Here is a 27174-nt window from a genome sequence, read left to right as displayed (position 1 = left end):
TTCAATAAGCAAAGAGGCGTCACACGGAACTGGTTTAGCTCTATAAATATATATTTACATTCTTTTCAGGATAGTTACTGATGTTGTAGCTCAAAGAATGATTACAGTTATCCATCAGTTGGTATACGTAAGGCTAGATGTAACGGGTTAGACTCGTTCCGTGCGATAAGTTGTATAGCTGTCGTCCTGCCCAATTAATGACTCAGCAGAGTCATCAATAATAGTAAAATTATTATTAGTTTTAGTCAATATTAATTGAGCTCTTTGGTTTGGTGAGGAACGCTCAGAGAGTGTTTTGAAGTTAGGGTTGCTTCTACGGGAGACCGCAGAACCACCTGCGCAATTCGGCCGCGCTTTGACTTGGTCCAATTCTCCTTCACCTTCACGTCCTTGCTATTGTTCTGGTCCCATTCCCTTGCCCTGTCACTACTCTATCCCGGGGGTTTTTTTAATTTGGATTCTGCTCGAATCCCCACCGGGCGATTTCCCAGCATGCGACTCTGTTTCTGAATCATCCACCCGCCAGAAGTCGAATCGCATCCGTGCATCATCTTCATTTCTCCTCGCTCGCCTTATTGCATCCCCGAGCCATTCACTTTGCTCTCCGTTTCTTCGCACTGCATACAAGCACCTCCACGATGTCCGTCTGGAACCCAGACAATATCCGCGACGTTGCCGAGTCCGTCGGCATCGCCAACCTCAACCACGATGTGACCGAGAACCTGGCCCGCGATGTCGAATACCGAGTAGCGCAAGTGTTGGAGGAGGCTCTCAAGTCCATGCGGCATGGCAAGCGCACTGTCCTTACGACGCAAGATATCTCCCTTGCCCTGCGGGTGCTCGACGTGGAGCCGCTGTACGGCTACGAATCTATTCGCCCGCTGCGGTTTGGTGAGGCGTCGCTGGGACCCGGCCAACCGCTTTTCTATGTTGAGGATGAGGAGGTGGATTTTGAAAAATTGATTAATGCGCCCTTGCCCCGGGTACCTCGCGAGGTTTCTTTTACTGGTGAGTCGCACAGGAAGAGCAGGAAGAAGATTGGCTAAGATATCTCTCACAGCTCATTGGCTCGCCGTTGAAGGCGTGCAGCCGTCCATTCCCCAGAACCCAACCGCTGCGGACTCGCGCAACCTCGAGTTGGTGTCAAAGGGCCCCAATGCAAACTCCACGCTAGCTGCCATGAGTGGCACGGGCGACGTCGCTGTCAAGCCGTTGGTGAAACATGTGCTCTCCAAAGAACTGCAGCTGTATTTCGAGAAAGTCTGCAGTGCTTTTCTGGATGAGACCAGCGAGGATTATCGGACATCGGGATATTCCAGCCTGCGCGAGGATCCGGGCCTGCACCAGCTGGTGCCGTACTTTGTGCAGTTCATCGCTGAGAAGGTCACACACAGCCTCAAAAATATCTTCGTGCTGACGCAGGTCATGCATATGGCCGAGGCCCTGGTCCAGAACAAGTCCCTCTACGTGGACCCCTATGTAAGTCGGACTCCTTGGGCTCATGCAGGAACCTCCGTGAAGCTGACCGCTCCCAGATCGCATCCCTTGTCCCCTCCATCTTGACCTGTCTGATCGGCCGCCAACTCGGTGGAGCCACTGACCTGGATGAGCAATTCGCCCTGCGCGATTTGGCAGCCTCGCTGCTCGGCCTCATTGCGAAAAAATACTCTCATTCCTCTCATATGCTAAAACCGCGACTGGTACGCTCGTGTCTGAAGAACTTGCTCGACCCTTCCAAGCCGTTCGGCGCCCACTACGGAGCTATCATCGGGCTGCACGCTGTGGGGGGTGCGGAGGTGGTGCGCGTGCTCATCCTTCCCAATCTGAGCGAGTACTCCAAACTACTCGCTGATGGCTTGGAGGACAGCGCCCGTCGGCCAGCCGCCGAGCGGGTTCTCGTTGCTCTTCTGGCCGTGCTGGCATCGCTCAATGATGGCCGGCCGTCGTTGACTAATGGCCACCCCGCCGTTGTCACGGAGGAGCTCCGGTCGCGCCTGGTGGACCAGGTGGGCAATCTGATCGCGGACAAGATCGCGGAGGCAGGACAGGTGCAACTGGCGTATGTCATTCTCGAAGTTTAGACTTTCTTCTTTGGATTTGGTCGAATGCGGCCTTTTTCGTGTGATTGGGGGGGTCCATGCGGCCAGGCGTTGTGCAACTCGGGCGTTATGTGGGGACCTGCTTCCTTGTTTCCTGTTTTGGTTTTTTTTTATGCGGAGGGGCATTGGGTGCAAAATGTTCCTGTAGCTTCGTGACTATACCACTGATAATCATGGCCATTGACGGTGCAACCAGTGTTCAATTGCGCTGTACAGTAGAAGAATAGTACACAATCAACTACGTCACCTTCAGGGACACACGGTCACGATCGCGGGAAGTTAATTTTTCTGCCCTTGTACACCGCCCTTTCTCCGGCCTGGTCGCATGAGGCATTTCCTGCCCGTTTTTCCTTCTCGTCCTCAGTCAATATCGTCCCAGACGATCTGCACACTGCTGCATCCATTATTGACTTGGCAATTCGGTGTGTAACCCGTTCTCAGCTGTTGGGACACCAACTTGTTCCTTCTCCCCTCAAACAAATTCCCGGAGTGCCGGACTGACACGCTTCCGTCAGACAGAGTCTGCCCTCTATCCATCCGCTACGCCCCACGACAGCAGCGGGCCCACAGACAAATTTCCCAATTACCAACCCAACCACCTTGCAAACATTCCTCTCTTGCAACGGTCTTAATTTGACCAATTTCCCACCACCAACCAAAAAAAAACAGAGAGGTTCTTCTCTGTTTGCGTCTACCTGTTCGGTCGAATTCCATTCGACTTTTTTCCCCTCGGGCACTCATTGGGTTACTAGTTTGTGAGAGTCTGACCGACAGTCTCTTCCTACCCTAATCAATAGCCGATGTTCACGACTGTGGCTTCTCGCTACATCGTGCTGCTCTAAGCCGGATTTTTTTCCCGCCATCCATGAGCCCAAAGGATCTTCTACGATTCCTGTCCAAGCCCGCGAAGTAAGTGCCTTTTCTTTGCTGCCTGCCCAGGCCGAGCCGATAAGTCTCTTCGGACCAACAGCTCCGAGCCGGATCGGCTGCTTGGCCAGTGCTTCAATGTTCTCTAGGAGCAGCATTGGAAGAGACATCTCACACGCAGTGATTGTGTCACCAAAAATAAAAAGGAAGAACGTCTGCTAATATCTCGGCTTCCCTCCAGGCCTCGATAACGTGACTCCCGCTGGTCGTCACAACTCAGCTTCGTTTCCCAACGGTTTCCAACTCGCCCTTTCTCAAAAAAGCAGATACTCTCGTCTGCTAGTACTGATACTTTGACCGGTATCGGTATCTTCCAGCACGAGGGTACCCGACTGATAGTCACAATTTCTCTGCCGAGCATCTTTCTCTTCTCCTTCGCCTTCATCCCTCCTTAGCAGCCCTTCAGGCTTGTCTACACGCACCATCTGCCTGGCCTGTCCGCCAGGCTCACATTTTTTGCCCCAGGGCCTTCTCTTCTCAGACGAGCACTCCCCCCTTGTTCGTCTGGGTAAGTAGACAGTGCTTCTACAGCCTCAATTCTCTGCTTCCGTCAACCAATCACCAGGGCGGTCCGACGTCATACACATTTCTCTTTTTCATCTTTGCTGCTATATCAGCCACGGCTGCATCTGCGGATATGGTTTACATCGGTATTCCCAAGAACTATACCACTTCGCCGTCCTCGTTTGCCGGCACTTCTTTGACCATCAATCATGAAGCCACTCAGGACCTAGACTCGAGCGGTGCCTTTGAAGGTATGTCAAATTTCTAACATGGGTCTTAACAAGCTTCGTTTCTAACTGCCTGAAGGTCCCGAGAAGCTGCTGGAGGTGTGGTTTGCTCCCTCTGCCGCTGATCTGGGTGGCGCTGGTCCGGAGGGCCTGAAGAAAGTGCCCGGTGAGATCTGGAAGGACATGCTGGATCTGGTCAACTGCCAGGTGCTCTCGGTTGTCTCGTCTGAGGATGTGGACGCCTACCTCCTGTCGGAATCTAGCATGTTCGTCTGGCCGCACAAGCTGATTCTCAAGACTTGCGGCACCACGACCCTGCTGTCGGGACTGCCTCGCATCTTGGAGATTGCCACCTTGTTTGCAGGTTTCCCGCGCGCAACGGCTCCGCCCTCCCGTGGGATCTCTGTGGCTGCGGCACCCTACCGGGTCTTTTATAGCCGGAAGAACTATCTGTTCCCCGACCGTCAGCGTGGCCCTCACCGCAGCTGGCGTGACGAGGTCCGAAACATGGACAAGCTGTTCCTTAATGGAAGCGCATACATGATTGGCAAGATGAACGGAGAGCACTGGTACCTGTACCTGACCGAGCCTCACACTCTGCTCACACCCCCCGCTAGCCCTCAGGAGGCCGAGGAAGTTGTGACCGAAACCAAGATACTCAGCTTCCCGGGTGAGAAAGTTCCCGCCGTGGACTGTGAGGAGTATGATGAGACTCTGGAGGTCCTGATGACCGATCTTGATGAGGACAACGCGAAGCAATTCTATCTGGACAATGCCACTGCTGTGGCCGAGAAGAGCTACCGCAACTTCGACAAGGATGAAGGTGCCGAGCACGTGGACGTCTTCAGCAACACCTCCTCCGATCTGGATGATCCGGACCTTGAAGGCGGTCGTTTCCTGCCCACTGAACTGACCACCGAAGGTCACGCTTTGGGTACCGTCGTCTCCGAGTCCTGCGGTCTGTCGGACGTCTACCCAAAGACCCAGTTTCCGGACGCGCGTATCGATGCCTACCTGTTCACTCCGTGCGGCTTCTCCGCCAACGGCGTGGTGCCCGCACCGGATGGCAGCAAGGCCCCGACCCACTATTTCACCGTGCACGTCACGCCGGAGCCGCAGTGCTCGTACGCGTCCTTCGAGACCAACGTCCAGCACTCGCAGACCGGCCAGACCACCGCCGGTATTATCCAGCAGGTTGTCAACATCTTCAAGCCTGGCCGCTTCAGCGTGACGCTGTTTGAAACCAAGCCTGCCATTGACGAGGCTGCCGACGAAGCCAACGGCTTCCATGACACGGCCTACGTCCACCGCCAGGCTCTTCGTCGCTCTGCCAAGATGGAGCATGTCGAGGGCTACCGTCGTGTCGACCGCATCGTCCACGACCTGAACGGCTATGATCTTGTGTTCCGCTACTACGAACGCAACGACTGGAAAGGGGGGCTCCGCGGATCGGGGAGAAGGGTCTCTGCTAGGGGAATCGGTCTATTTCTCTTGAGTAGTGTGCCCATTTATTCTCTCCTCGTTTTCCGACCTTTCCAACCGTTCTAGCACCCATGCACTTGTTCCCTTTTTCGGGGTTTTGCACAGTTCTAATATTCGTTTCGTGTGTCTTCTCGCTAACGTACACACATCGCATCGTATCGCATCTTTCCGCTCTGAGCGACTCGTTCCTTTTTTAATTCAGTCTTCGTGTCCATGCTTCTGCTGAATGATGATATCAGCGATGTGACTTTCGGGTTATGTTCTTGTGATTTAGTGATTCCTACTCTTGTCACTCTTTTGTTCAAATCGACTATCTCTTCCTGGTCAACTCGTTTTCTTCGGGTCTGATCCGTGCGTCGAATTATCTTCACTTGTAGGCATTGTAGTTACTGCACTAGTAGCAAATCCCTATGTTGTCAATAGAACGTTTCTGCGAGAATGATTCACACATGAATGGGCGAGAAACTCAGCCATAGATGTCAGATATGCTATGCCTGAGGCGGCCTAAACCGGAACAACCATGTCCCGAGCTTTATCGCCCATTCGCAAGCTCCGGCAATCAGACAGACCTGCTTCTTCAGACACATTGATTTCTTCTCAACTCCTTTGTACGACTCGACTATCAGCTGACATCATCCGACGAGCTTATCACTCCCATTCCAATTGCGATCCTGCTGCTCGGCTCTCCAGCCAGGCGCAACAGCGCACCTCCCAGGTGCCGACCACTTCCTCACCACTATCATAATACGATATACTCGACACAGCACAACCTCTCAAAATGTCATCACCACCTCCTTACCAAACTCCAACAAACCCTCTCAAACGACAGTCCATCTCCTCCGCTTCCCAACCTCTCGCCAAGAAGTCTCGCATGCACCCCCTCCGCCAAACCTCCTTCCCAACCTCTGCCGACGCCGCCGAGCGCGGATTCGCCGCAACCAGCGATGCCGGCAGTGTGACAGGCAGTTTCACGGGGAGCATCGGCGACGCTAGTGCGGACGGGGTATTTGCCGGCGCGGCACGCGGCAAGAAGCGCGGCCGAAAGAGCAAAGCGGAGAAAGAGCGCGAGCGCGAAGATGCCTCGCGCATGGGCTCTGTTGATGTTGAGGGCGGCTCGGTTAGAGCTGGCCCTGTTGGTGGTGGTGCGGGAGGTCCTGATGATGGCGATGAGGATGATGATGATGATGAGGGGGAGCTGTTGGGGAGGGAGGAAGGGACTACTGATACGGAGGCGGAGAAGAAAAACCTTGCGTAAGTTTTCTTGCTTGGGTTACTATATATGGGTAGCCTGGATCTGACTGCCTTGCAGGGTTTTGGTTGATGCGTTCAATCCGATGCAATCTGAGCGGTACGATCTGTTCAAGCGTGCGAAGCTGCGGAAAGAATCTCTTCGTCGCATTGTCAACCATGCGCTCTCGCAGTCCGTGCCGGCTAGTGTGGTTACCACGGTGAACGGGTTTACCAAAGTCTTCGCGGGCGAAATCATCGAGAAGGCCCGCACTGTCCAGGCTGAATGGGCCGATGCGTACGATCAGGCTTCGCGTGCCGCGTTCGAGGCCGAAGAGGCCGCCGCTCAGACGAATTCCGCTGCTACACGTTCCAAAGCAGCAGCAACCACCTCTGCTGCTGGATCGGGATCAGCCTCTTTTGGCAATGGGGTAAAGAAAGAGTCTCCAAGTAACGACCGGACAACACCATCTGCAGCTCCTGCCCACAATTCTGCCTCACCTTCTCCATCGTCTTCCTCTCCCGCGCCCCAGAAAACTGGCACGGCAGACTCAAGCGCGAGTCCTGCTCCCGTCCGCCCGAAACGCGAATTCCGGTCCCCTCCCAATCCGCATCGTGGGCAGCTTCTACCTTCTCATCTTCGCGAGGCGCTCCGCCGTATCAAGCGCGATGGAGAGGATGGTGGCGTGGGGTTTTCGGGTCTGAGTATGGAAAATCTTGGGGTCCGGGGTGCATTTACATGGAATTCGGGGAGTGTTGGTGGGCGACGTCTGTTCCGGTGAGCTGAGTTGGCTTAGTCTTTCTATCTTGTTATTGCATAGGCGTGTTCGATCGGGTTTTGGGATTTTTTTTCAACCATTTCAAATAAATTATTGGCAGCTGGATCTGCCTATTTTATCTATTCGTGTGTCTGCCATCTGTCCTGTAGGTCGGTGAGGAATTTGCCGGCTTAGATCGGAGTCGCATCCCGCCGCAACTAGCTTTCAGGGGTTCTTGGCGGTGCGGCGGAGAAAGAGAACACAAGCCAGCAGATATTTTCATCGCCTGTTTCTAGAATATACCTGGTCTAATCAGGCCGTGGAATCCATTCTGTATTGTTGTAATTGCACTCAGTTCATTGTTATTCACGTGCTGGGAAAAGAAGCTCAAGTTAGGGCTGCACGATGTCTTGGCGCTTCTTTGGCCCCCGATCAAATGAACGACAATTGACCTTCATCATCAGCCGCTTGCCCGACGGACGTTGCAGCTTTTCTGGAGACTCAGCTCATTTGGTGGGTTTTACCGAAACTGAGACAAGCAGCGCAGCTGGCGTGCTCGACCACGGAAGAGCACGTCGAACGCCGCTTGGATGACGCTATTCCGCCCAGGGAGTTCGATTTCTTTCACGACCGCCACCGGCTGTGATAGCCCAGCCATGGACCAGGGGATGAAATTATTACATCCCACTGGATAGATCTTTTAATTTTCATTTTTTTCTCGGTCAAGGCCTTCTCTTGTCCCTCATGCAGAGAGCCTGGAGCCGGAGCGAGAGACTGGTCGAAGAGCGGATCGATGGGGCTCAAGCAGCCACTTAGCATCCATTGCACGTAGGGTGCAGGGAAATCCACGCCCAGTGAATCCGCTAGGGTCCAAGGCCCTTCTTGGCGGGGGCTTGACTCAGTTATGAGGACTCCGGCCATCTGCAATAGGCACATAAAATGTCGTCAGCTCATGGCCAGTCACTACTATCGCCGGTAGCCTCTTGGCTTTCGTGGGTTCCTGACACATGATTAGATTTGAATGGCGCCATTCGTCCTGGGTATAGGGTCATGCCGTGCATTTGCTTGCGCGAGCGTGGGCTCATGGTATATCCGACCCCCTTCTTTCTTGGCAGTCGTGTTCTCGTGTGTTGGTCTGATAATAATAGGAGTTGGCGACTCAGCGCCCCGGTTTGGTTGCAATTTTTGTCCATCCTGTCCACTCTTTACTGTCTGTCTATCGTTTCCCTGGAGCAGAAGTGAGAGAGATATAGATATCTCTTTTTCGTCTTGGCTCTCGTGGGATCTGCCACTCGTTCGACTCTTGTCTATTCTGTCCCCCGGATGTTCTGTTCGTGAATCCGTGGCTTTTTAACGTCATTTTGTGATTGAAATCATGTCATTCCTTCAACCATCCTATCTATATACCCGTCTGGCGGACGCGGTCCCAACAGCCCTACCATGGAGCGGAGGTGATTCTTCCGTGAAGGGAGATCCACGAAAGAGCGTCAAGTGGATTGATGTATGCTTTCTCTTAACTTTGTATCTGTATGACGTGCTAACCACATTCCCATGAGTTATAGGGGCTCCGAGGCATCGCCTCCTTTTTGGTTGTCATGACCCATCTTGCCCGAGCATGGGACTACGACCTGTTCTCCCCACGCGACACTGAAAATGCCTCGCCACGGGTCCTGCAGTGGCTTGTCCTGCGTATCCCCTGGCAGGGCCGTATTGGAGTCACCATCTTCGCCTTTCTGACTGGATACGTCTGCGCGCTGAAACCGATCAAACTCTCACGAGCCGGAGACAAACAGGCAGCGTTCACGACGATCGCGAAAAGCGCCTTCCGCAGGCCACCACGCCTCATTCTTCCTGCGACTATTGCACTAATTATCTCCTGGACTGTCGCTCAGTTTGGTGGCTTTGTTGTTGCCAATCGGTCCGACTGCTGGTGGTGTCGCTATGCATCGCCTGACCTGGCGCCGACCTTCTTGGATGAACTGATTCGCTTGCCGAAGAACTTCTTGTCTGTCTGGACGACTGGTTTTATGGCCTATGATGACCACCAGTGGGCGCTTCTGCCGCTGCTGCTTGCCTCGATGCTCATCTATATCCTGCTCACGGCGACCATGTTCGTGAAGTTCCGCTTCCGAATGCTGATCTATGTGGGCATGATGCTTTACTTCCATCAGGATGGCGCAAAGGACGTCGGTGAGTATTTTCTACACAGTCTGTCAGACAAGATAGCCTCTAACATGAATCACTACAGAAACATTCCAAATGCAAGCCGTCTACGGCATGCTCCTCAGCGACCTCAGCTACTCCGCCACCTTAAAAGAATGGATCGAGAACCACCGCTGGGGCCGCAAAGCGCTCAGCATCCCCCTCACAATCGTCGGACTCCTCATCGCCTCATATCCCGGCGAGCACCCAGAATGGGCGCAGTGGTCGAATATCATGCTCAAGGTCGCACACTACGCCTTCCCGCCAGATGTCAACATCGGTAAGCGATACACCGCCGTGGGCGTTGACATGATTATCCTGGCCATCTACCTGTCCCCATCGACAAAGGAGTTCCTAGCCAGCCGCTTGCTGCTGTGGCTAGGCAAGCAGAGCTTCGCTGTGTATCTGATCCACGGCACTATGCTCCGCGTTGTACTCGTCTGGATGCTGTACGGTATCACGGGCCAGCCCTGGGAGGGACCTGAGGCTGGTACGGACGATGACCGCGACTGGATCCAGCTGCGTCCGCCTTGGGTCGTGGCCGTCTCCATCCCTATCTGGATCGCGCTCGTATATGCCCTCGCTTCACTGTGGACTGCCTACGTTGATCCATTCTGTGCTCGGTTGACTCAGAAATTGGAGGATTGCATGTTTCAGAATGACGAGAAGGCTTCGCTGCCTTTGCCTGCTACGTCGCTTCCCATGCCGACGACATAACCTTCTTTTGATTCCGAGTTCTTTTGGCTTCTTGTTTTGTTCTTGGCCCGTGTGGTCTACTCTTGACAGAGCGGGTTCTGTCGATACCTAAGCATATACCTGAACGTAAATAGTTTATATTCTCGTCTTTCGTTTTTTACTTTTTTTCGAGGTTTTCAGTGTCAACTCCGAGCTTGTCAACTAGGAAATGAAGATACGCTGTACATGTTTACTTATATCGTTTCATGCGAGTAGCTATATCCAGGACACTTGCATAACAGCCAATGTAGATTTGAGTGGAATCTAGATAGTCCCTCGCGTTCAAAAGTCACAACTAGTAAGACAGAGAGATAATGCCCAGGTACAGCGCCCTAATTTACAGTTTATACACATCAACCAAGCCGGTCAGCTGCGTTTCCCACGCCCGTTCCGCTTGGATTTCTTCGCAGCAGCCTGTTTGATCTGCTGGTCCAGCCCCTTCTTCGCTTTCTCTTTCTGCTGGTCGAGATATCTCTGGTGAGCTTGTTGCCGCTCGAGGTTACGCTGGTCGCGCTCGGCGTCGTCCTGTTCTCGCTGAGTGCGCTCGTAGTCCTCAGCCCGCTTGCGGGTATTTTCGCTCAACCGAGGCGCCGGCGCCTTTGAGCCGTCAGCATTGGTAGCAGGCGCCTTTCCTTGAAACTCGCGAATCCCGTCTTTCATTTGCTGTCCCATCTTCTGTTGATAACCCTTGAAGTTGTTCACCCAGCCGTCGATTGCACTGGTTTTCTTGTCACTGGTCTCCAATTCGGGTTTCGTGGGCCCTGCGGCTTGGGCCTTTTCCTGTGCAAGCCGCTGTTGCAAGAGCTGGAGGCCCTTGCTATGTTGAAGGACCTCAATGTCTTCGACGTCAGAGGCTTTATGGTTCTTGGTAATCGCCATCTTCATATGCGTCCGGAAAGTTTTGTTGGTCATGATACGTGCCTGGCAGAATGCGAACGCGCCGGTTGCCACAAAGTAGAGCTGCAGCGCACTTGGGAAAAACGACATGAATACCAAAGAGATACCAGGGAGACCGTACATCATAGCTTTACCAGGTCCAGTGCTCATGATGTCCATCGTACCGGTGTCGCCTCCACGCTGTTGAATTCATAGTCAGCTATGGCAATCAAGGAGAAACAAAGCGTACACTAACTAACCTTGAATGTCAAAAACATCATAGCGCTGGTCGCCGCTGGCAGAATAAAAGTCGGATCGCTGACAGTTAAGTCGGTAAGCCAGCCCACAGACTCGTTGGCCAGGCCGGGCACCGGCAGGGAGGTCATGCCGCGGATGACACGGAAGCAACCATAGGCCAGTGGGATCTGAAGCATGGGGATGAAAGATTTGTACGGTACAATGCCATGTTCTGCCTGAATGCGCTTGATCTCCGCTCTTTTCATATGCATGTCCATCTGTCTGCCCTCACTTCCGGCACGCATCATCTCATTCTTGAGTGGGTTGAGGATAGGCTTCACGTTGTGAACCCTGGCGGCTGTGTCGGAGGCATCAAGCATCGGTTTCAACAGTGCTAAACGCACTAAGAGACCGGTACTCACGATACTCGCCCACCACGGCAATCCGGTCCAGAGATGGATGTGCTCGATCATCCATTGCATTATTGACGACGGTCCCCAGCCGTAGTCCAGGCCCAATTCCTTGAGGTACCCAACTCTCTCCGGGATTGACGTTATATCGGTCTCCCACAGATTAGAAACATCAGGGCTGCTTGGAGGCGCGGTTCCCTCGGGGATCTTGTCCGTCACGGCGTCGGAAGAGGTCGAGTTAAATCGAACAGCGGCTGGCCCTGCAGCCACGGCAGCCACTCGCCATGGCACATTGCGCGAGGTAGCCGGGGTCAATTGGCTTCGCAGGCCTGAAGTACGCAGACCCTGCGGCCGGAACGACGATATCTGCGGGAAGAAAACAGTCAGATGAATGCCAATTGGTTCCGCGCGCAGGCTGAGAACGAACCGATCGAGTTGATCGATAAGTTGCGACCACCCGCTGCCGTGCAGAGGCAGCGGTAGCAGACCCTTTCAGGCCAACTCCCAGCATTATTGTAGTTCGAACGAGTGATTTGGGGGAATGAATGGAGAAGAGCGTCCTGCCGTTTGTTCGTTCGGGGTGACTTTTTCTGCCGGGCGGTATGCAGGAAATCAATGATCCAGGCACGAAAAACACAGGGGAGATGTTTACAGGTAGTTAACTATACGCTTGAATCGTTACGGTAGTTATATGGCATGCAATCCATTGCGCCCGGCGCCCATCAGTCTATGTACACGCATTATATCCAAGAAACAGAAGCCAAGCATGCATTTTGTGTTGCTCCCTTGTAGATGCAGTTAGTTACTCTCGTTTCCCTCTCTTGTTCACTCTAGGGACGCGGAATCGTTCAAACCAGCCGGAGCACTGCGTTTCCGCTCCCAGGGTAGTTCCCGGACTTCGACACCGGGGCCGACGGGATGTGTGCGGCGGTATGTCGGGAAGATCTGTAGAAGGAGTGGTCAGCTCACCGCTACCAGCACGGCGGGAAGGATTGCATACCTTGGTGTTGGTCCATCCTAGCCGGAAAGCAGCCTCATGTGCAAAGAGCTCGCCGAATCCCAGCATTAGGCCGTTCACGAACGGCAGAAAGAGGTTGATTGCGGCGCCGCGGAGAACGCTCCAGAAGGTCGGCGGCTTGTACAGGATCATGGGGGAGCCCGTGCTTGATTGGTCTGATAGCTCGTTGTTTGCTGAGTAGTTCTCTGAGTCGGAGGGCACGGTCATGGTTGAGTCGTACAGCTCGACTGGCGAACTGGACGGGGCGTCCGAGGCCATGGTGGTGGAGGGCGGCGGCCGGGAAAGCGTCTGCTAGACACTGAGGTGTTGATTGGTTGGTTGGGTGGTCGGGTGAGATGATATGGCAGGGGGATTGAGGCAGGGCGATGACCCGGATAAGAATATCGTGTATTCGTGGTATTATTTGGCGCCTGTTGTTGCGAAGATGATGCCATCCACTTTTGGTGGGCGGAAACCAGGGATTATGTCTTATGTCAGCACCGCGGATTGCACTGTAACTACTTTGGGTACGAATGGAGATATTCCTAAACCCGATGAACTAATCAATAATCTAAATACCATCGGAAGAGACTTGGGAATCTATTGTAGCAAGCTGGGAATACTGGAGATCTCCAGTTGCTGCAAGCAAAGATCCTAACCACCTGGAGTTGCTGAAAGGTATACTTGAATAGAACTCACGCATCAAGCCAAGCTTACCCGGTATCCAGACAATTACAAGCATCTAATCCACTAGTTCCATTACCAGCAGCTTGCATCCCCCAACACTCGAGATCATACACCACTAATAGCTAGTACAGACTTGTCTGTATAGCTCGGGGCGGAACATCCCGTAGTCCGGCTGACCAATGAATGTGACGTACCTGCCTGTTTGGATCTGTCCTCTCTCCAACTCTCGTGGTTGCGCTTCGTTGCTGCTGCTTTTGATTTTCTGCGACTGACCCTATAATTCTCCCAAGACTTCTCGGAAACACCTCCAACTCTACTCTCACAAGTACACGCTTCCGTCCAGCTCAAGCATGGAGCACAACCCCGCCGAGCACGACGAGGTCGTGTCTCAGTTCTGTGCCATGACCGGCACCCAACCTGCAGAGGTGAGCTCGGTGTGATCTGCACCTGTGGGTGCTATTGCTAATCTCATATCTCAGGCCCAGGAATATCTCAGCGCCAATGGGTGGGACATGGAAGCCGCCGTGACCGAGTTCTTCGCCGAGCAGGATGAGGCCCTACAAGACATGAACACCGGGGGCGGGCGACAACTGGGTGCAGAGGGACCTTCTGGCGCGCCTGCTGGCGGCCGATCACTAGGCGGAAGAGCCGCACCGGCTGGATCCTCCGCCGCCGCCGAGTCTTCGTCTTCTGCCCCACGCGCACCGCCGAAGAAGAAGTTTGCGACATTGGGAGACTTTGCATCTGGAGGTAGTGGTGGGAACTCATCAGACGAAGATGACTCCACGGATCAGGATTTTTTTGCGGGGGGTGAGAAGTCGGGACTGGCGGTGCAAAACCCGGACGATCTGAAGAAGAAGATTCTCGAAAAAGCACGCCGGTAAGGTTCTACACTGGATGGGACATCATGGAATGTCGGGGAATTTCTAATCTTTTAGTCTAGAGCACAACCACCACCGTCGGACGAGCCCGAGACGCGACGATCGGCCTTTACAGGCACTGCCCGTACTCTGGGCGGAGACGAAGCCCCCAGCCGAGTGATCGAAGACACCACCGCACCTGCACCGCAGCGTACACAGCGCGTTCAGCGGACCCTCCACTTCTGGGCGGATGGCTTTTCCGTCGATGATGGTGAGCTATACCGGTCTGACGACCCCCGCAATGCCGAAATCCTGGAAGGCATCCGCCAAGGCCGCGCACCGCTCTCGATTATGAATGTGCAACCCGGACAAGAAGTGGACGTGGATCTGAAGCAACACGAAGAGAAATACGTGAAACCAAAGCCTCAGTACAAGCCTTTCTCCGGAGCCGGACAGCGTCTGGGCAGCCCGACACCCGGCATTCAAACCCAACCTGCTGCACCGCCCGCCGCTGCCGCACCGGGTCCTTCCACTACAAACGAAGCACCGAAACCAGAGGTTGATGAATCCCAGCCGACTTTGACGCTGCAGGTGCGTCTTGGGGATGGTACGCGTCTGACGTCGCGGTTCAACGCTTCACATACCGTGGGAGATGTTTACGAGTTTGTGACGGCTGCCAGCCCGGATTCGCGGATGCGCCCATGGGTGCTGATGACGACTTTCCCCAGCAAGGAGCTTGATGACCGAGGTGTTGCGCTGGGTGATATGTCTGAGTTCAAGCGCGGAGGTGTTGTGGTGCAGAAGTGGCAGTAAGAGAAGTAAGGGTGGGATGGTGTGCAAAAGGGGACAAGTAGAGTGAATTACGATGGCGCATTATTCGATACAGGAGGGAGGAACCATAGCTTAGATGAATCCTGAAACCGGTCATGTCTATCTACAGTGTCAATAATGTTGTTCTTTCAAGACCTCTGAAGTCTGGATCTAACTATAGTTAAGCCGTTAGTCAGTCACGCGATTGATAAGCAAGCCGATCCCGACAGTCGGCTCCCCACCTGATCTGGATTTCTTCCTAAACCTCTCTTGTGCCTCTGCCATTGATTCTCTCAACATGCCTTTGGACGGAGTCAAAAACGTCGTGCTGGTACGTATCCTCTTTGAGCCAACATTCACTGCCTGCCCATCGCTGCGCGCAGTAAAGACCAAAAGAAAAAAAGAGAAGCAACGCTGCAACCCCTCTGCTTATCGATAACGCCGACATCTTGAAACTGCGTACAGCAGGACTGACAACCGATTCCTCTCCAGGTTCTCTCCGGCAAAGGAGGCGTCGGCAAATCCTCTGTCACCCTCCAGCTCGCGCTGGCACTCTCCCTCCAAGGCAAATCCGTGGGCATCCTCGACATCGACCTGACCGGACCCTCGATCCCGCGCCTCGTCGGCCTCGAAGATGCTAAGATCACCCAAGCCCCAGGCGGGTGGTTACCCGTCGATGTGCACCCCTCCTCAACCTCAACAGACACTTCACAATCACAATCACAAGCACAATCGCCGCGTGGCTCCCTCCGCTGCATGTCCCTAGGCTTCCTCCTCCGTGACCGCGGCGACGCAGTCATCTGGCGCGGCCCCAAAAAGACCGCCATGATCCGGCAATTCCTCTCGGACGTCTATTGGGGTCCCACTGATTACCTGCTGATTGACACGCCACCGGGAACAAGCGACGAGCACATCGCGCTCGCAGAGCAGCTCCTCACCCTCTCCACCGCCGACGCGGCCACTGCGTCCCAGAATCATATTCCCCGCCTCGCGGGCGCGGTGCTGGTCACCACGCCGCAGGCGGTTGCGACATCGGACGTCCGCAAGGAGGCTAATTTCTGCGTGAAGACTAGCATCCCCGTGTTGGGGGTTATTGAGAATATGTCGGGATATGCGTGTCCGTGCTGTGGAGAAGTGAGTAATTTGTTCTCGAGTGGTGGGGGGCGAGGTTATGGCCAGGGAATTGGGGATTCCATTTCTGGGGAGAGTCCCTGTTGATGTGAAGTTTGGGGAGTTGGTGGAGGGAAGGATGGAGGGTGGTGATAGTGAAGATGATGAAGAACAGGGAATGCAGGTGGTTGAGCAGGAGGATACGCGGCTTCTCGTTGATCGGTACAAGGAGTGCTGGTCTTATGCTCGCTTCGAGGAGTTTGCGCGCACGGTAATAGGTGGTGTGGAGGGCACGGCAGGATCCTAGATTGGGAGAGGAAATGTTTGAAGCGATATCTAGATCTTATACGTGTGTTGCATTGCATTAATTAGACTGGGAGGCATTGTTATCTCGTGGATCAGGGGGTATGAAATCAAATAAGAGACATAGATCATTATCATCATCATCTGCAGTCATAACTCGTTAAATACCATCATGGTAGTAGACCGGGATTTTCATCGGCCAACATAGCGCGCAGTTTGCCCTCTGCAGACTGCAATCGCGGCGAGAGATCTGGCCCAGCAAATCGAGCACTCCATCTCAACCACCCGAGAAGGGAGCGCACAACCTCCGGACCACTCGGTCCGTCCTTGGCTTCCGGAGTGCCCCCCACGACTGGAACATGAGGCCCATTATTGGCTGACCCCGGATCATCGGCCTGAGCATCGAGATAAACCTCCGACACCACGGCCGGAGTGACCTGGATCTGATGGCCATCATGCTCAGGAGACTTTGCCAGCAGATCTCTGCTCGAATTCTTCGGCTTGGACGCAAACTCTCTCGTGACAGGCAGAGTCGGCAGACCCATCCCAGGCGTAGCATTCAGCTGCGCATCGATCGACCGCCGAACTTCAGGCGATGCATGCGCAGCAGCCGACTGCCGCAGACTTTCGACATATCCATAGAACGAGAACGGATGCAGTTCCCTCCTCGGATTGCCCCATGCAGCGGCAGCATGCTCATCATCAAAAATGACCGCCCCGCCCTCATCGGCGCGCCGCTCAGCGCTGGAACTGGCCTCCTCAACAGGCACGAGACCACCACCGGGCGCCGCGCGGATCTCCCCCAGCGGCGCGATGTGGCTGCCGTATTCATTAGCGAGACTTAGCTTGCTGCGTCCGCAGATCTCTGCAATGGAATCCAAGGTGCCCCGGATCTCGGGGTCGATGGCTTGCAGGATGCTCTCGATACTGAAATCCCCGTCCGACGGGCGTGGAGGGCCCGGTGGTGCGCGGGACGAGGGAGCGGAGCCCTTCGAGCCCGTGGTGAATGGGAGCAGACGGCGCGGGGACATTTTGGGAGTGCTGCCTTTGTCTTTGGCTTTGTCCTGCTCCGCATCGCCGGAATATGCTCTGACGAGCACGGGCTGGGTAGCTGCAGCTGGTTTTTTAGATGTTCGTGATGATGATGATGATGATGATGATGATGATGATGATGCTGGGCCTGAATTCAGGGCTGATTCCTGTTGTGTACGACGCTGCGCTTCTCTCTCACTGTTGGTGGACTGGTATTCTCGGGCTGCTTGGACTGCTGGCGGCGCGTAGGACGGTGACAGTCGGAGCCATCCTTGGCGAGGGAAGGACGAGGAGGACAGCCGGCCATCCATGACCCGGACGCAATGTAACTCACTAAGCGAAGGCCCGAGCAGAGACAGCGAACACGTTGTTGGCGAGGGAATACTGCATGTATGTGTTGGCAGAGGAAAAGAAATCCAGTTGGTTAGTAACAACAACAGAGAGGGTCACGGGGATTCACTACCCGCATCCACCGTGCATTGCTGGTTCACTCTCTCCCGATAGCCAACAGTACACCATGAATCCGTTCAATGTAAGCACTCTTGACAGACCCAACCCATTGGTCTCGAACCATCGTCACTGACACCTCTCTCCAGTTCGGCGACTCAGACGAGTCCGCCTCCGATTTCGACGAAGACCCCTCTGGCCTCCCCTTCCCGCAACCACTCTCGCGCGCATCATTTCTCGCCGCAGACTTCAACCCAGCAACTTTCCTATCATCTCTCACAAACCGACACCAAAGCCTCGAGGATCTGCGCCAGGAACTGCGCGGCCTAGAGCAGCAGCTGAACAAGGAGCTGCTGGACCTGGTCAACCAGAACTACCAGGATTTCCTCTCACTAGGCGGAGCGCTGCGAGGCGGCGAGGAAAAGACCGAGGGGGTGAAAGTGGGCGTGTTGGCTTTTCAGCGTGATGTGCAGAGTATCCGGGACAAGGTCGAAGCGCGGCGGCGGGAGGTGGAGGCGCTGTTGAATGAGAAGAGGAGGCTGCGGACCCAGGCGGACATTGGGAGGGATCTATTGGATTATGCAGATCGTGTGGAAGAGCTGGAGCACCGCTTGATGATTGGGGATAAGGACAAGTCGTCTCCGGAGGGTGCGGCCGAGTTGGACTCGGAGTCCGATGTGTATGCCAGTGACAGCGGGGATAGCGACGACGAGGAGTTGGCCGATGGAACGGCTACCGTGTCTCTGAAGCGACTGGAGCGGCACATCCAGAAATTCGTCTATCTCAAGTCGCTGGTGGAGCGCGTGGGCGCGGAGCATCCGTTCGTGGTTGCGCAGCAGTCGCGCGTCTCCAAGGTCCAATCGACGCTGCTGTTGGATCTGAAAACGGCGCTGGAACAGGCCAGTCATGCAGGCCAGAAACGCGATGGCCGGACCATGGTGGTTTTGCGTCTCTACGACCTCATGGGCGAGGACGTTAGTGCAATCGCTGCGCTGAAGAACCTCAAGGTATAGATTCTACATTAGAAGAGGGACAGAGATACATTGCATAGCATCGGCGTTTTGAACAACCATTTATCGAACAGAAATGATACCATCATACACCAAGTCCATTTTTCCTAATATGACACAAAAAAAAATCTGTACACGCCAACACGGAGGATATAAGAAAGCCAAGTAAGTAATTTACAAGCCGGTTAAGAGAGCGGGTTCCGGGGAAGTCTCGGACTGGAAGTCTCCGTTGAGACTGAAGCCGGGGCCGTGAGTCGAGCTCAGCACCACCTCGTGGATCTCCTTGTTGATGCGATCGTTGAGCCCTGAGGCATCCTTTTTGACCTGTTCAATGGTCGTGCGCAGGTTATCCCGCAATTGATCCGGCGAGAAGGCCAATTGCCCGATGGGGAGACGAATCACCGCATCACGTTCCCGGTAGACCGTACCGCCGCGGAGCATCTCCACGCGCGAGGCCACATCGTCCACCACCGTTCCCTGCTTCGCGCTCGGCATCAGGCCACGCGGACCCAGGATGCGGCCCATGCCGGCCTTGTTCAGCGCCGCCAAGCTGTCTGGGTGAGCGAGACAGCGGTCGAACTCGATCTTGCCCTCCTTGACGGCATTGAACACTTCATCTTCGCCGACCATCACCGCACCCGCGGCGAGGGCGTCCTTGGCGTGCTTGGATCCGGGGGGGCAGATGACACAGATCCGGGACTCGGTCTGGACGGCGTGCGGAAATCGGATCATGTTGCGGATGACGGGGCCGTCTTTCCTCGTTCGTAGCCGGATGTGAACTTCGTATTTCAAATTGGTGGGTTCACGGCCAACTTCGGCGGCCCGAAGGTATCTGCAGATCCGGATGTCAGTTTGGTTTCCACGAAGTCGAGGAAAAGACGAGCGTACCGCATCGCATCACACAGGGCAAACTGATCCATATCCTTCAGGTTTTTCTGTCTGAACTCCCTCGGCCCTCTCCGATCCGGTTTAACGGCCTTGTCCTTCCCCTTGTTTTTGCCCTTGCCCTTCTGAGCGTTCCCCTTGGCGCCTCGGACCTGCTGGAAGGCCGGGAAAAGAGGCGCCATTGGTGCTTGTCGGAGTGGGAGGCGACATGATGAGAGGATCCCGCGTGCTGCGGGTGGCAGCAGCGAGCTGGCGGACGACATGGCGACTGGCAGAGGATGAAGCGTGATGGGTCTCGTGTTTTTCGGCGGAAAGCTGTTCGGCACCGGAGAAACATAGCCCCGGGCAGTCCGTCATGCCCCTCCAAAAAATAGTTCCGTCTTGACTCACTCACAACTACAATGGCGTCCTTCGAATTGACTGTGGCCACGCGTGCCAACCATGCAGCTTTGCTGCCTGTGGTGCTCATTGCCACCTCTATCAATGAGGCTCGTTCCATTCCCGCCATCAAGATCCACTGCGAGGACACCGCGATGCTGAACGAGGGCGACAAGGCCATTGTCCAGCTGACCAGCGGCTCCAAATCGGTGTTTGGCACTAGCAATGCCATCCAGGAGCTGTTTACTCACTTTCCCTTCCTGCGAAGCAAGGATACGAAGCTGGTGAGTCTTTTCTCCGCGATAGTGTCTATACGGATACTATCGATATGTACTCTGTCTAATGCATTCACTATAGGAGGATGAGTGGATCTCCCAGCTCGACGCCTTCGCTACTCTGGATTTTAAGGCGCTTGATCCTCTTCTTCAACGCCTGAATGCCTACCTTATGCTGCGGTCTTTCATCGTCGGATATTCTCTCTCTACCCCCGACATCGCCATCTGGGGTGCCCTCCGTGGAAACCGAGTCGCTCTTGCGGCTCTGAAGAAGGGCTCGCTTGTGAACCTAACTCGTTGGTACAAGTTCTTGGAGGATCTGTGCCCGTGGGCCTCTTCTGCCGCCGAGACTTTGAACGCTGCCGCCAAGGAGAAGAAGTCTGCCAAGTCCAAGGAGGGCGGCAATTACGACATTGCTCTCCTCAATACCGAGAAGGGAGTTGTGACTCGTTTCCCGCCTGAGCCGTCGGGATATCTCCATATCGGGCACGCCAAGGCCGCCTTGCTCAACGACTACTTCGCGCACGAAAAGTACAATGGAACCCTCCTCCTTCGATTTGACGACACCAACCCGTCCAAGGAGAAGGAGGAATTCCAAGACGCCATTGTCGAAGATCTCAAGCTCATGGGAATCAAGCCCAACAAGATGACCTACACTAGCGATTATTTCGAGGAGCTGTTTGACTACTGCGTGAGGATGATCTCGGAAGGAAATGCCTATGCAGATGACACAGACAAGGAAACCATGTCTGCCCAACGTTTTGACGGTATTCCAAGCAAGCGCCGTGACCTCTCCCCGGAGGAGAGCTTGGCTCATTTTCAGGAGATGAAGCAGGGCACTCCCGAAGGCCTGCGGTGGTGCATTCGTGCTAAGATATCTCCAGACAACAAGAACAAGGCGCTTCGGGACCCAGTCATTGTGAGTATCTCCCCTGCACTTACTAAACTCCAACTCACCCCCACGAACAGTACCGCTGCAACCCAACTCCTCACCACCGCACGGGCAGCAAGTGGAAGATCTACCCGACCTACGACTTTGCGTGCCCCGTAGTAGATTCCATTGAAGGTGTCACTCACGCTCTTCGCACGATAGAGTATAGGGATCGCAACCCGCAGTACCAGTGGATGCTTGATACGCTTAAGCTGCGCACCGTTCAGGTCTGGGACTTTGCTCGGATGAACTTTATCCGTACGCTGCTATCTAAGCGCAAGTTGACCAAGCTAGTCGAGACGGGTACTGTCTGGGGCTGGGACGACCCGCGTTTCCCGACCATTCGTGGTATTCGCCGCCGTGGTATGACCATCCCCGCACTGCGCGAGTTTATCCTCAAGCAGGGCCCGTCTAAGGCGGTCACCAACTTCAGCTGGGACCTCATCTGGAACACCAACAAGAAGTACATTGATCCTGTTAGTCCGCGCCACACAGCCATTATGACCAAGGGCATGGTTAAGGCGACTATCACGGGCGCCCCCGCGGCGTATACGGAGGAGAAACCCAAACATGCCAAGAACGCGGCCGTGGGAATGAAGACCGTTGCCTTCAGTGGCTCGATTGTCATGGAGCAGGAGGACGCGAAGCTCTTCAAGCAGGACGAGGAGATCACACTTATGAGCTGGGGCAACGCGATCGTGCGCAAGATCACTACCGACGCCGGTGTCATTACCCACCTCGAGTTGGAGTTGCACCTGGAAGGCGACTTCAAGAAGACCGAGAAGAAGGTGACGTGGCTATCGACCGAGGGCCAGGAACTGATCCCCGTCGAGCTCGTCGACTTTGACCACCTGCTCACCAAGGATTCGTTGGACGAGGATGACAAACTAGAGGATTTCCTCAACCCTCACACCGAGTTCCGTGAGGATGCCGTGGCCGATGGCAACGTGGCGAAGCTGAAGGAGGGAGATATCATCCAGTTCGAGCGCAAGGGATTCTACCGCCTGGATCAGGCCTACGCGCCTGGGACTCCGGCGGTGTTCTTCAACATTCCCACGGGCAAGTTGAAATAGAGTATGTGGGATGATGATTACGTGAAAAAGGAGTAGATAACCACTGCTTGAATTAAAAAAGGACAAATGTTGTTTTTTTGACGACGGAGGAAAGGGGAATCCAATCGTGACCACGCCGTGTCTCATGTCCCCACGTAACGCAGGGGTTCTTAGGACTCGCATTCAATTGAAGACCTGCATTTTTGATATTGGAAACCCATCCTATGCATGATTTAATGACATCCTCCCTCTGGGACGCCTTTGCAAAGCTCAGCACTTATCTTGCGCGACCCTTGCACCCCGCCTTCCTTATCGTGCAGTCTTTCTCTCAAGTGGGTCGGGATAGGGCTGAGTCACGTGGATGGGGATCTGCAATGATCGACTGTATGAGTTCGGGGAGGGAACGTGTCCATTATTATTACATTATCGTATGGGAGGTCGTTCGGAGAGAAGAAGGAACGTGTAACTGAGTGAGTTCTATGAATCATGGTACCCTGTGCTCTTACTGCGCGGCTGCCAGCGGAATCGGGCATGACGTCGAAGACTGTCGGGACACTCGGGACATTCGGACGCCAGCATTGTGGACGTTGTCTGTTTGTACTATGTAGATAATTATCACAAATCAAAATCCTCAGCGGCCATGAAGCGACTAATGATCCAAGTCTGTATATCTTCGCGCCACCCAGCTGGTTGATTTTCCCCGAAGCTCAATGACAGCTCCCGGCAACGGATGTCCAGTCACAAGCCTGGTTCCACAGGGTCTTGCCGATGGAACCCTCGCGCGGATCCATGGCCACCGCAGCTACGTACTTACTTCCTCCAAACTCAATGCCATCTCCCCCGAGTCACCCCCCTCTTCCGGCCTGCTAGACAAGGTTCGTCCGGATAGACACCCAGCGTCTCCTACGTCAAGACCCATGAACACACAGGCTAGGCACAGAGTAACTAGGAGAGGGGTGTTTTCTGTGTCAGTCACGACGTCAGCATGAAAAGCTGTAGGAGTGGGCGTAGCAGATGTAAGGTTGGAAGAACAGTAATCCCTGCTTCTCTCTTACGCTTTCTCCCACACACACCCTCCCGCTCTCTCGCCCTCTCCTCCTTTACCTCACCTGTGCGAAGGGATTTGCTTTCTCCTTTGTATTCCTTCTGCTATACTCTCTCTTTCGTACTCTTCTTCTTCTCCCCTCCCCCCCCCCCCCCCCCCCTTTTCCCCCTTCCTCTTCCCAAAACCAGCCATTGTCCCTCGCTACACTCTTTTCCCGCCTATCCCAGTCCAAGCAAGTCGTACCCGAGATATGGCGAGCGAAGACCACGACGTCGAGCGCGCGCCCGAAACCCGCCGCAGCTCGCGCATCTCCCGCGCCTCGCTGAGGGAGTCGGACTGGTCGAATCTCGATGAGTACGGCAAGCTGGTCAAGTATGTGTCGACCTTCCGTGAGGCCGGAGTAGTTGACCAGGAAGAGGGCGATTTCGTCGAGAAACGCGTCTGGTATGCTCCCTGGAAGAAGCGCAGGGTCCGAGTGCGCAAGGTGGATGACGCTGGTGCCAAGTTTCCCGATGACTGGCTCATTACCGATATCCGAGAGGGACTGTCGAGCGAGGAGGCTAATCAGCGGAGACATCGCTCCGGGTGGAATGAGCTGGTCTCCGAGAAGGAGAATCCTATTGCGAAGGTCCTGTCGTACTTTCGTGGCCCGATTCTTTATGGTATGACTTTTTCTTCATGCGTTGATTCTGGGCCATGTCTAATACGGCCGTCTAGTCATGGAGCTTGCGGTCTTGCTTGCCGCTGGTCTGGACGACTGGGTTGACTTCGGTGTCATCATCGGTATTCTGTGTCTGAACGCTGCTGTCGGCTGGTATCAAGAGAAGCAAGCGGCCGACGTGGTTGCAAGTCTCAAGGGAGATATTGCCATGCGTGCCCTCGTCGTGCGAGACAACTCTCAGCATGAAATTCTGGCACGAGAGCTGGTTCCTGGCGATGTGGTATGTCTACTATTACTCCATGATCTAAGCAGGCCCTAATTATCCCACAGGTAATTGTTGGTGAAGGTCAGGTCATCCCGGCTGATTCCAAGGTAATCTGTGACTTTGACGATCCCAATGGTTGGGAGGAATTCAACCAGCTCCAAGAACAAGGCATGCTCGGCGGTAGCTCCTCCGAGTTTGAAGATGAAGACGAAAATAAGGGCGAGAAGGACAAGAACCAGGAAAAAGAAGATGGAGGCGAAGCTGAAGGTGAAGCTGATGGCAAAGAGAGCGAGCCGCAGAAGCCCCGTCGCCGTGGCTATCCCATCTTGGCTTGTGACCACTCGGCGATCACCGGAGAATCTCTGGCCGTCGATCGGTACATGGGCGACATAATCTTCTACACGACGGGATGCAAGCGTGGCAAAGCGTACGCTGTGGTTCAGACGCCGGCCAAAACATCCTTCGTCGGCCGTACTGCGACCATGGTGCAGTCTGCCAAAGGCGCTGGTCACTTCGAAATCGTCATGGACAATATCGGAACATCTCTCTTGGTTCTCGTCATGGCCTGGATTCTCGCAGCTTGGATCGGTGGATTCTTCCGTCACATCCCCATTGCTTCGCCCGGACAGCAGACGCTTCTTCACTATACGCTAATTTTGCTTATCATCGGTGTTCCCGTCGGTCTTCCCGTGGTCACAACCACTACCATGGCAGTGGGTGCTGCGTACCTGGCCAAGAAGAAAGCGATTGTTCAGAAACTAACGGCAATTGAATCGTTGGCTGTACGTTTCCCGTCAATCAGAAAAATCCATGTAGCTAACAATATTAGGGCGTGGATATTCTCTGCTCTGACAAAACCGGTACCCTGACAGCTAACAAGTTGAGCATTCGCGATCCGTATGTGGCCGAAGGCGTCGATGTCGACTGGATGTTTGCCGTTGCCGTCCTCGCATCCTCGCACAATACCGCGTCGCTCGACCCCATCGACAAGGTCACCGTCTTAGCTCTCCGGCAATATCCCAAAGCTCGCGAGATCCTTTGCCGCGGTTGGAAAACGGAGAAGTTCACCCCGTTCGACCCTGTCTCCAAACGCATTGTGACTGTTGCAAACTGCGATGGGGTTCGATATACGTGTACCAAGGGCGCGCCCAAGGCCGTGCTGCAGTTAACCAAATGCGCCAAGTCCACTGCCGATATGTACAAGGCCAAAGCTCAGGAATTTGCACACCGCGGTTTCCGCTCTCTCGGAGTGGCCGTCCAGAAAGAAGGCGAAGACTGGACTCTGCTTGGCATGCTGCCTATGTTTGATCCGCCTCGCGAAGATACGGCACAGACAATCAGTGAAGCACAGAATCTCGGCATCAGTGTCAAGATGTTGACGGGTGATGCTATTGCTATTGCGAAAGAAACCTGCAAGATGCTTGCTTTAGGTACCAAGGTGTACAATTCAGACAAGCTTATCCACGGCGGTCTAAGCGGCGCAATGGCTAGTGATCTCGTCGAGAAAGCAGATGGCTTTGCCGAAGTTTTCCCAGAACACAAATTCCAAGTCGTGCAGATGCTGCAAGAGCGTGGCCACTTGACCGCTATGACGGGTGACGGTGTAAACGATGCACCATCGCTTAAGAAAGCTGATTGCGGTATCGCTGTTGAAGGCGCCTCCGAAGCTGCACAGTCGGCATCAGATATCGTGTTCCTGGAACCTGGTCTGTCGACCATCATTGACTCGATCAAGGTTGCGCGCCAGATCTTCCACCGAATGAAGGCTTACATTCAGTACCGTATCGCGCTTTGTTTGCACTTGGAAATCTACCTGGTGACGTCGATGATTATCCTGAACGAAAGCATTCGAGTCGAGCTCGTCGTCTTCCTGGCTCTATTCGCTGATCTGGCTACCGTCGCCGTGGCATACGACAACGCCTCGTTCGAACTTCGCCCTGTGGAATGGCAGCTCCCTAAGATCTGGGTCATCTCCGTCTTCCTGGGCTTTCTACTTGCTCTGGGCACATGGGTTGTGCGCGGCACAATGTTCCTGCCGTCGGGCGGCATCATCCAGAACTTTGGCTCGATTCAAGAAGTGCTCTTCCTAGAAGTAGCACTGACAGAGAACTGGCTGATCTTCGTAACGCGCGGCAGCGACGTCTGGCCGTCCATCCACCTGGTAACCGCAATTCTGGGCGTGGACATTCTGGCAACCATCTTCTGTTTGTTCGGCTGGTTCACGAACCAAGACATGCCCACTGACCCGAAGGACCAATTCGTCGAGTCCGCAAACGGCTGGACAGATATCGTCACCGTGGTTCGCATCTGGGGCTACTCGCTTGGTGTCGAGATCGTCATTGCGCTCGTCTACTTCATTCTTAACAAGATCAAGTGGCTCGATAATCTCGGTCGTGTGAGGCACAGCAAGGGTGATCTCAAGATCGAGAATTTGCTGGGCCATCTTTCTCGCTTGACGGTTGAGTATGAGGAGCCTGGTAAGCCGAAGGGTCGGTTCTTCTTGGCTGCCAGCAAAGAAGAGGAGGATGTGGAGTGATACCAAATGGATGTGGGGTTCTTTTCCGCGCGTTTGTTCTCTTCTTTTTTTCTTGAAGATGGTTGCTACTTTATGTGCAGACTAGACGATGTCTATTTGGTCTGTACCTGAGTGAGATCGTCGATGACTTAGCTGATAATGTCCATTTATGACCGGTGTTTACGGGTCGAAAGACAGGGATGCTTATTTTCCCTTTGTTAATCACT

The 27174-nt window shown here is 54.3% G+C and overlaps 13 protein-coding genes across 13 annotated transcripts; 9 read left to right on the top strand and 4 right to left on the bottom strand.

Annotated features, from left to right (window-relative positions):
- Positions 1 to 638: 638 nt before the first annotated feature.
- N7510_004863 (TATA-binding protein-associated factor TAF6) lies at positions 639 to 2081 on the top strand (the record flags this gene model as incomplete). Its single annotated transcript, XM_056976789.1, has 3 exons — positions 639 to 1008; positions 1061 to 1479; positions 1536 to 2081. The coding sequence occupies 3 exons, from the start codon at positions 639 to 641 to the stop codon at positions 2079 to 2081; spliced, it is 1335 nt and encodes a 444-aa protein (XP_056836745.1).
- A 1582-nt stretch (positions 2082 to 3663) lies between these two features.
- On the top strand, positions 3664 to 5305 carry N7510_004862 (adenosylmethionine decarboxylase SPE2; the record flags this gene model as incomplete). Its single annotated transcript, XM_056976788.1, has 2 exons — positions 3664 to 3781; positions 3837 to 5305. 2 exons carry the CDS (start codon positions 3664 to 3666, stop codon positions 5303 to 5305), a joined length of 1587 nt encoding a protein of 528 aa, XP_056836744.1.
- A 712-nt stretch (positions 5306 to 6017) lies between these two features.
- Positions 6018 to 7248, top strand: N7510_004861 (transcription initiation factor TFIID subunit 11 family protein; the record flags this gene model as incomplete). Its single annotated transcript, XM_056976787.1, has 2 exons — positions 6018 to 6490; positions 6549 to 7248. 2 exons carry the CDS (start codon positions 6018 to 6020, stop codon positions 7246 to 7248), a joined length of 1173 nt encoding a protein of 390 aa, XP_056836743.1.
- Positions 7249 to 8599: 1351 nt separating this feature from the next.
- On the top strand, positions 8600 to 10143 carry N7510_004860 (acyltransferase family protein; the record flags this gene model as incomplete). Its single annotated transcript, XM_056976786.1, has 3 exons — positions 8600 to 8725; positions 8787 to 9414; positions 9473 to 10143. 3 exons carry the CDS (start codon positions 8600 to 8602, stop codon positions 10141 to 10143), a joined length of 1425 nt encoding a protein of 474 aa, XP_056836742.1.
- A 384-nt stretch (positions 10144 to 10527) lies between these two features.
- N7510_004859 (membrane insertase OXA1) lies at positions 10528 to 12195 on the bottom strand (the record flags this gene model as incomplete). The annotated part of the gene is made up of 3 exons (XM_056976785.1): positions 10528 to 11238; positions 11298 to 12050; positions 12112 to 12195. 3 exons carry the CDS (start codon positions 12193 to 12195, stop codon positions 10528 to 10530), a joined length of 1548 nt encoding a protein of 515 aa, XP_056836741.1.
- A 314-nt stretch (positions 12196 to 12509) lies between these two features.
- On the bottom strand, positions 12510 to 12960 carry N7510_004858 (TOM13-domain-containing protein; the record flags this gene model as incomplete). The annotated part of the gene is made up of 2 exons (XM_056976784.1): positions 12510 to 12629; positions 12685 to 12960. The coding sequence occupies 2 exons, from the start codon at positions 12958 to 12960 to the stop codon at positions 12510 to 12512; spliced, it is 396 nt and encodes a 131-aa protein (XP_056836740.1).
- A 758-nt stretch (positions 12961 to 13718) lies between these two features.
- Positions 13719 to 15041, top strand: N7510_004857 (protein phosphatase regulator SHP1; the record flags this gene model as incomplete). The annotated part of the gene is made up of 3 exons (XM_056976783.1): positions 13719 to 13793; positions 13848 to 14086; positions 14312 to 15041. The coding sequence occupies 3 exons, from the start codon at positions 13719 to 13721 to the stop codon at positions 15039 to 15041; spliced, it is 1044 nt and encodes a 347-aa protein (XP_056836739.1).
- Positions 15042 to 15336: 295 nt separating this feature from the next.
- N7510_004856 (Mrp/NBP35 family ATP-binding protein) lies at positions 15337 to 16256 on the top strand (the record flags this gene model as incomplete). Its single annotated transcript, XM_056976782.1, has 2 exons — positions 15337 to 15369; positions 15531 to 16256. The coding sequence occupies 2 exons, from the start codon at positions 15337 to 15339 to the stop codon at positions 16254 to 16256; spliced, it is 759 nt and encodes a 252-aa protein (XP_056836738.1).
- Positions 16257 to 16621: 365 nt separating this feature from the next.
- On the bottom strand, positions 16622 to 17794 carry N7510_004855 (uncharacterized protein; the record flags this gene model as incomplete). The annotated part of the gene is made up of 1 exon (XM_056976781.1): positions 16622 to 17794. The coding sequence occupies one exon, from the start codon at positions 17792 to 17794 to the stop codon at positions 16622 to 16624; it is 1173 nt and encodes a 390-aa protein (XP_056836737.1).
- Positions 17795 to 18000: 206 nt separating this feature from the next.
- On the top strand, positions 18001 to 18943 carry N7510_004854 (COG2 family protein; the record flags this gene model as incomplete). Its single annotated transcript, XM_056976780.1, has 2 exons — positions 18001 to 18015; positions 18080 to 18943. The coding sequence occupies 2 exons, from the start codon at positions 18001 to 18003 to the stop codon at positions 18941 to 18943; spliced, it is 879 nt and encodes a 292-aa protein (XP_056836736.1).
- A 171-nt stretch (positions 18944 to 19114) lies between these two features.
- N7510_004853 (mitochondrial 54S ribosomal protein uL1m) lies at positions 19115 to 20088 on the bottom strand (the record flags this gene model as incomplete). Its single annotated transcript, XM_056976779.1, has 2 exons — positions 19115 to 19772; positions 19829 to 20088. 2 exons carry the CDS (start codon positions 20086 to 20088, stop codon positions 19115 to 19117), a joined length of 918 nt encoding a protein of 305 aa, XP_056836735.1.
- Positions 20089 to 20226: 138 nt separating this feature from the next.
- N7510_004852 (glutamate--tRNA ligase GUS1) lies at positions 20227 to 22482 on the top strand (the record flags this gene model as incomplete). The annotated part of the gene is made up of 3 exons (XM_056976778.1): positions 20227 to 20487; positions 20561 to 21397; positions 21448 to 22482. 3 exons carry the CDS (start codon positions 20227 to 20229, stop codon positions 22480 to 22482), a joined length of 2133 nt encoding a protein of 710 aa, XP_056836734.1.
- A 1274-nt stretch (positions 22483 to 23756) lies between these two features.
- Positions 23757 to 26968, top strand: N7510_004851 (putative plasma membrane H(+)ATPase; the record flags this gene model as incomplete). The annotated part of the gene is made up of 4 exons (XM_056976777.1): positions 23757 to 24168; positions 24224 to 24447; positions 24498 to 25214; positions 25262 to 26968. The coding sequence occupies 4 exons, from the start codon at positions 23757 to 23759 to the stop codon at positions 26966 to 26968; spliced, it is 3060 nt and encodes a 1019-aa protein (XP_056836733.1).
- Between the last annotated feature and the right edge of the window lie 206 nt (positions 26969 to 27174).

This window comes from Penicillium lagena (assembly GCF_028827675.1).
Source record: "Penicillium lagena strain IBT 129212 chromosome Unknown utg000002l_segment0_segment0, whole genome shotgun sequence".
Taxonomy (NCBI): domain Eukaryota; kingdom Fungi; phylum Ascomycota; class Eurotiomycetes; order Eurotiales; family Aspergillaceae; genus Penicillium; species Penicillium lagena.
Note: the sequence above shows the minus strand (reverse complement) of the source record. Positions and strands in the feature narration are given on the sequence as shown.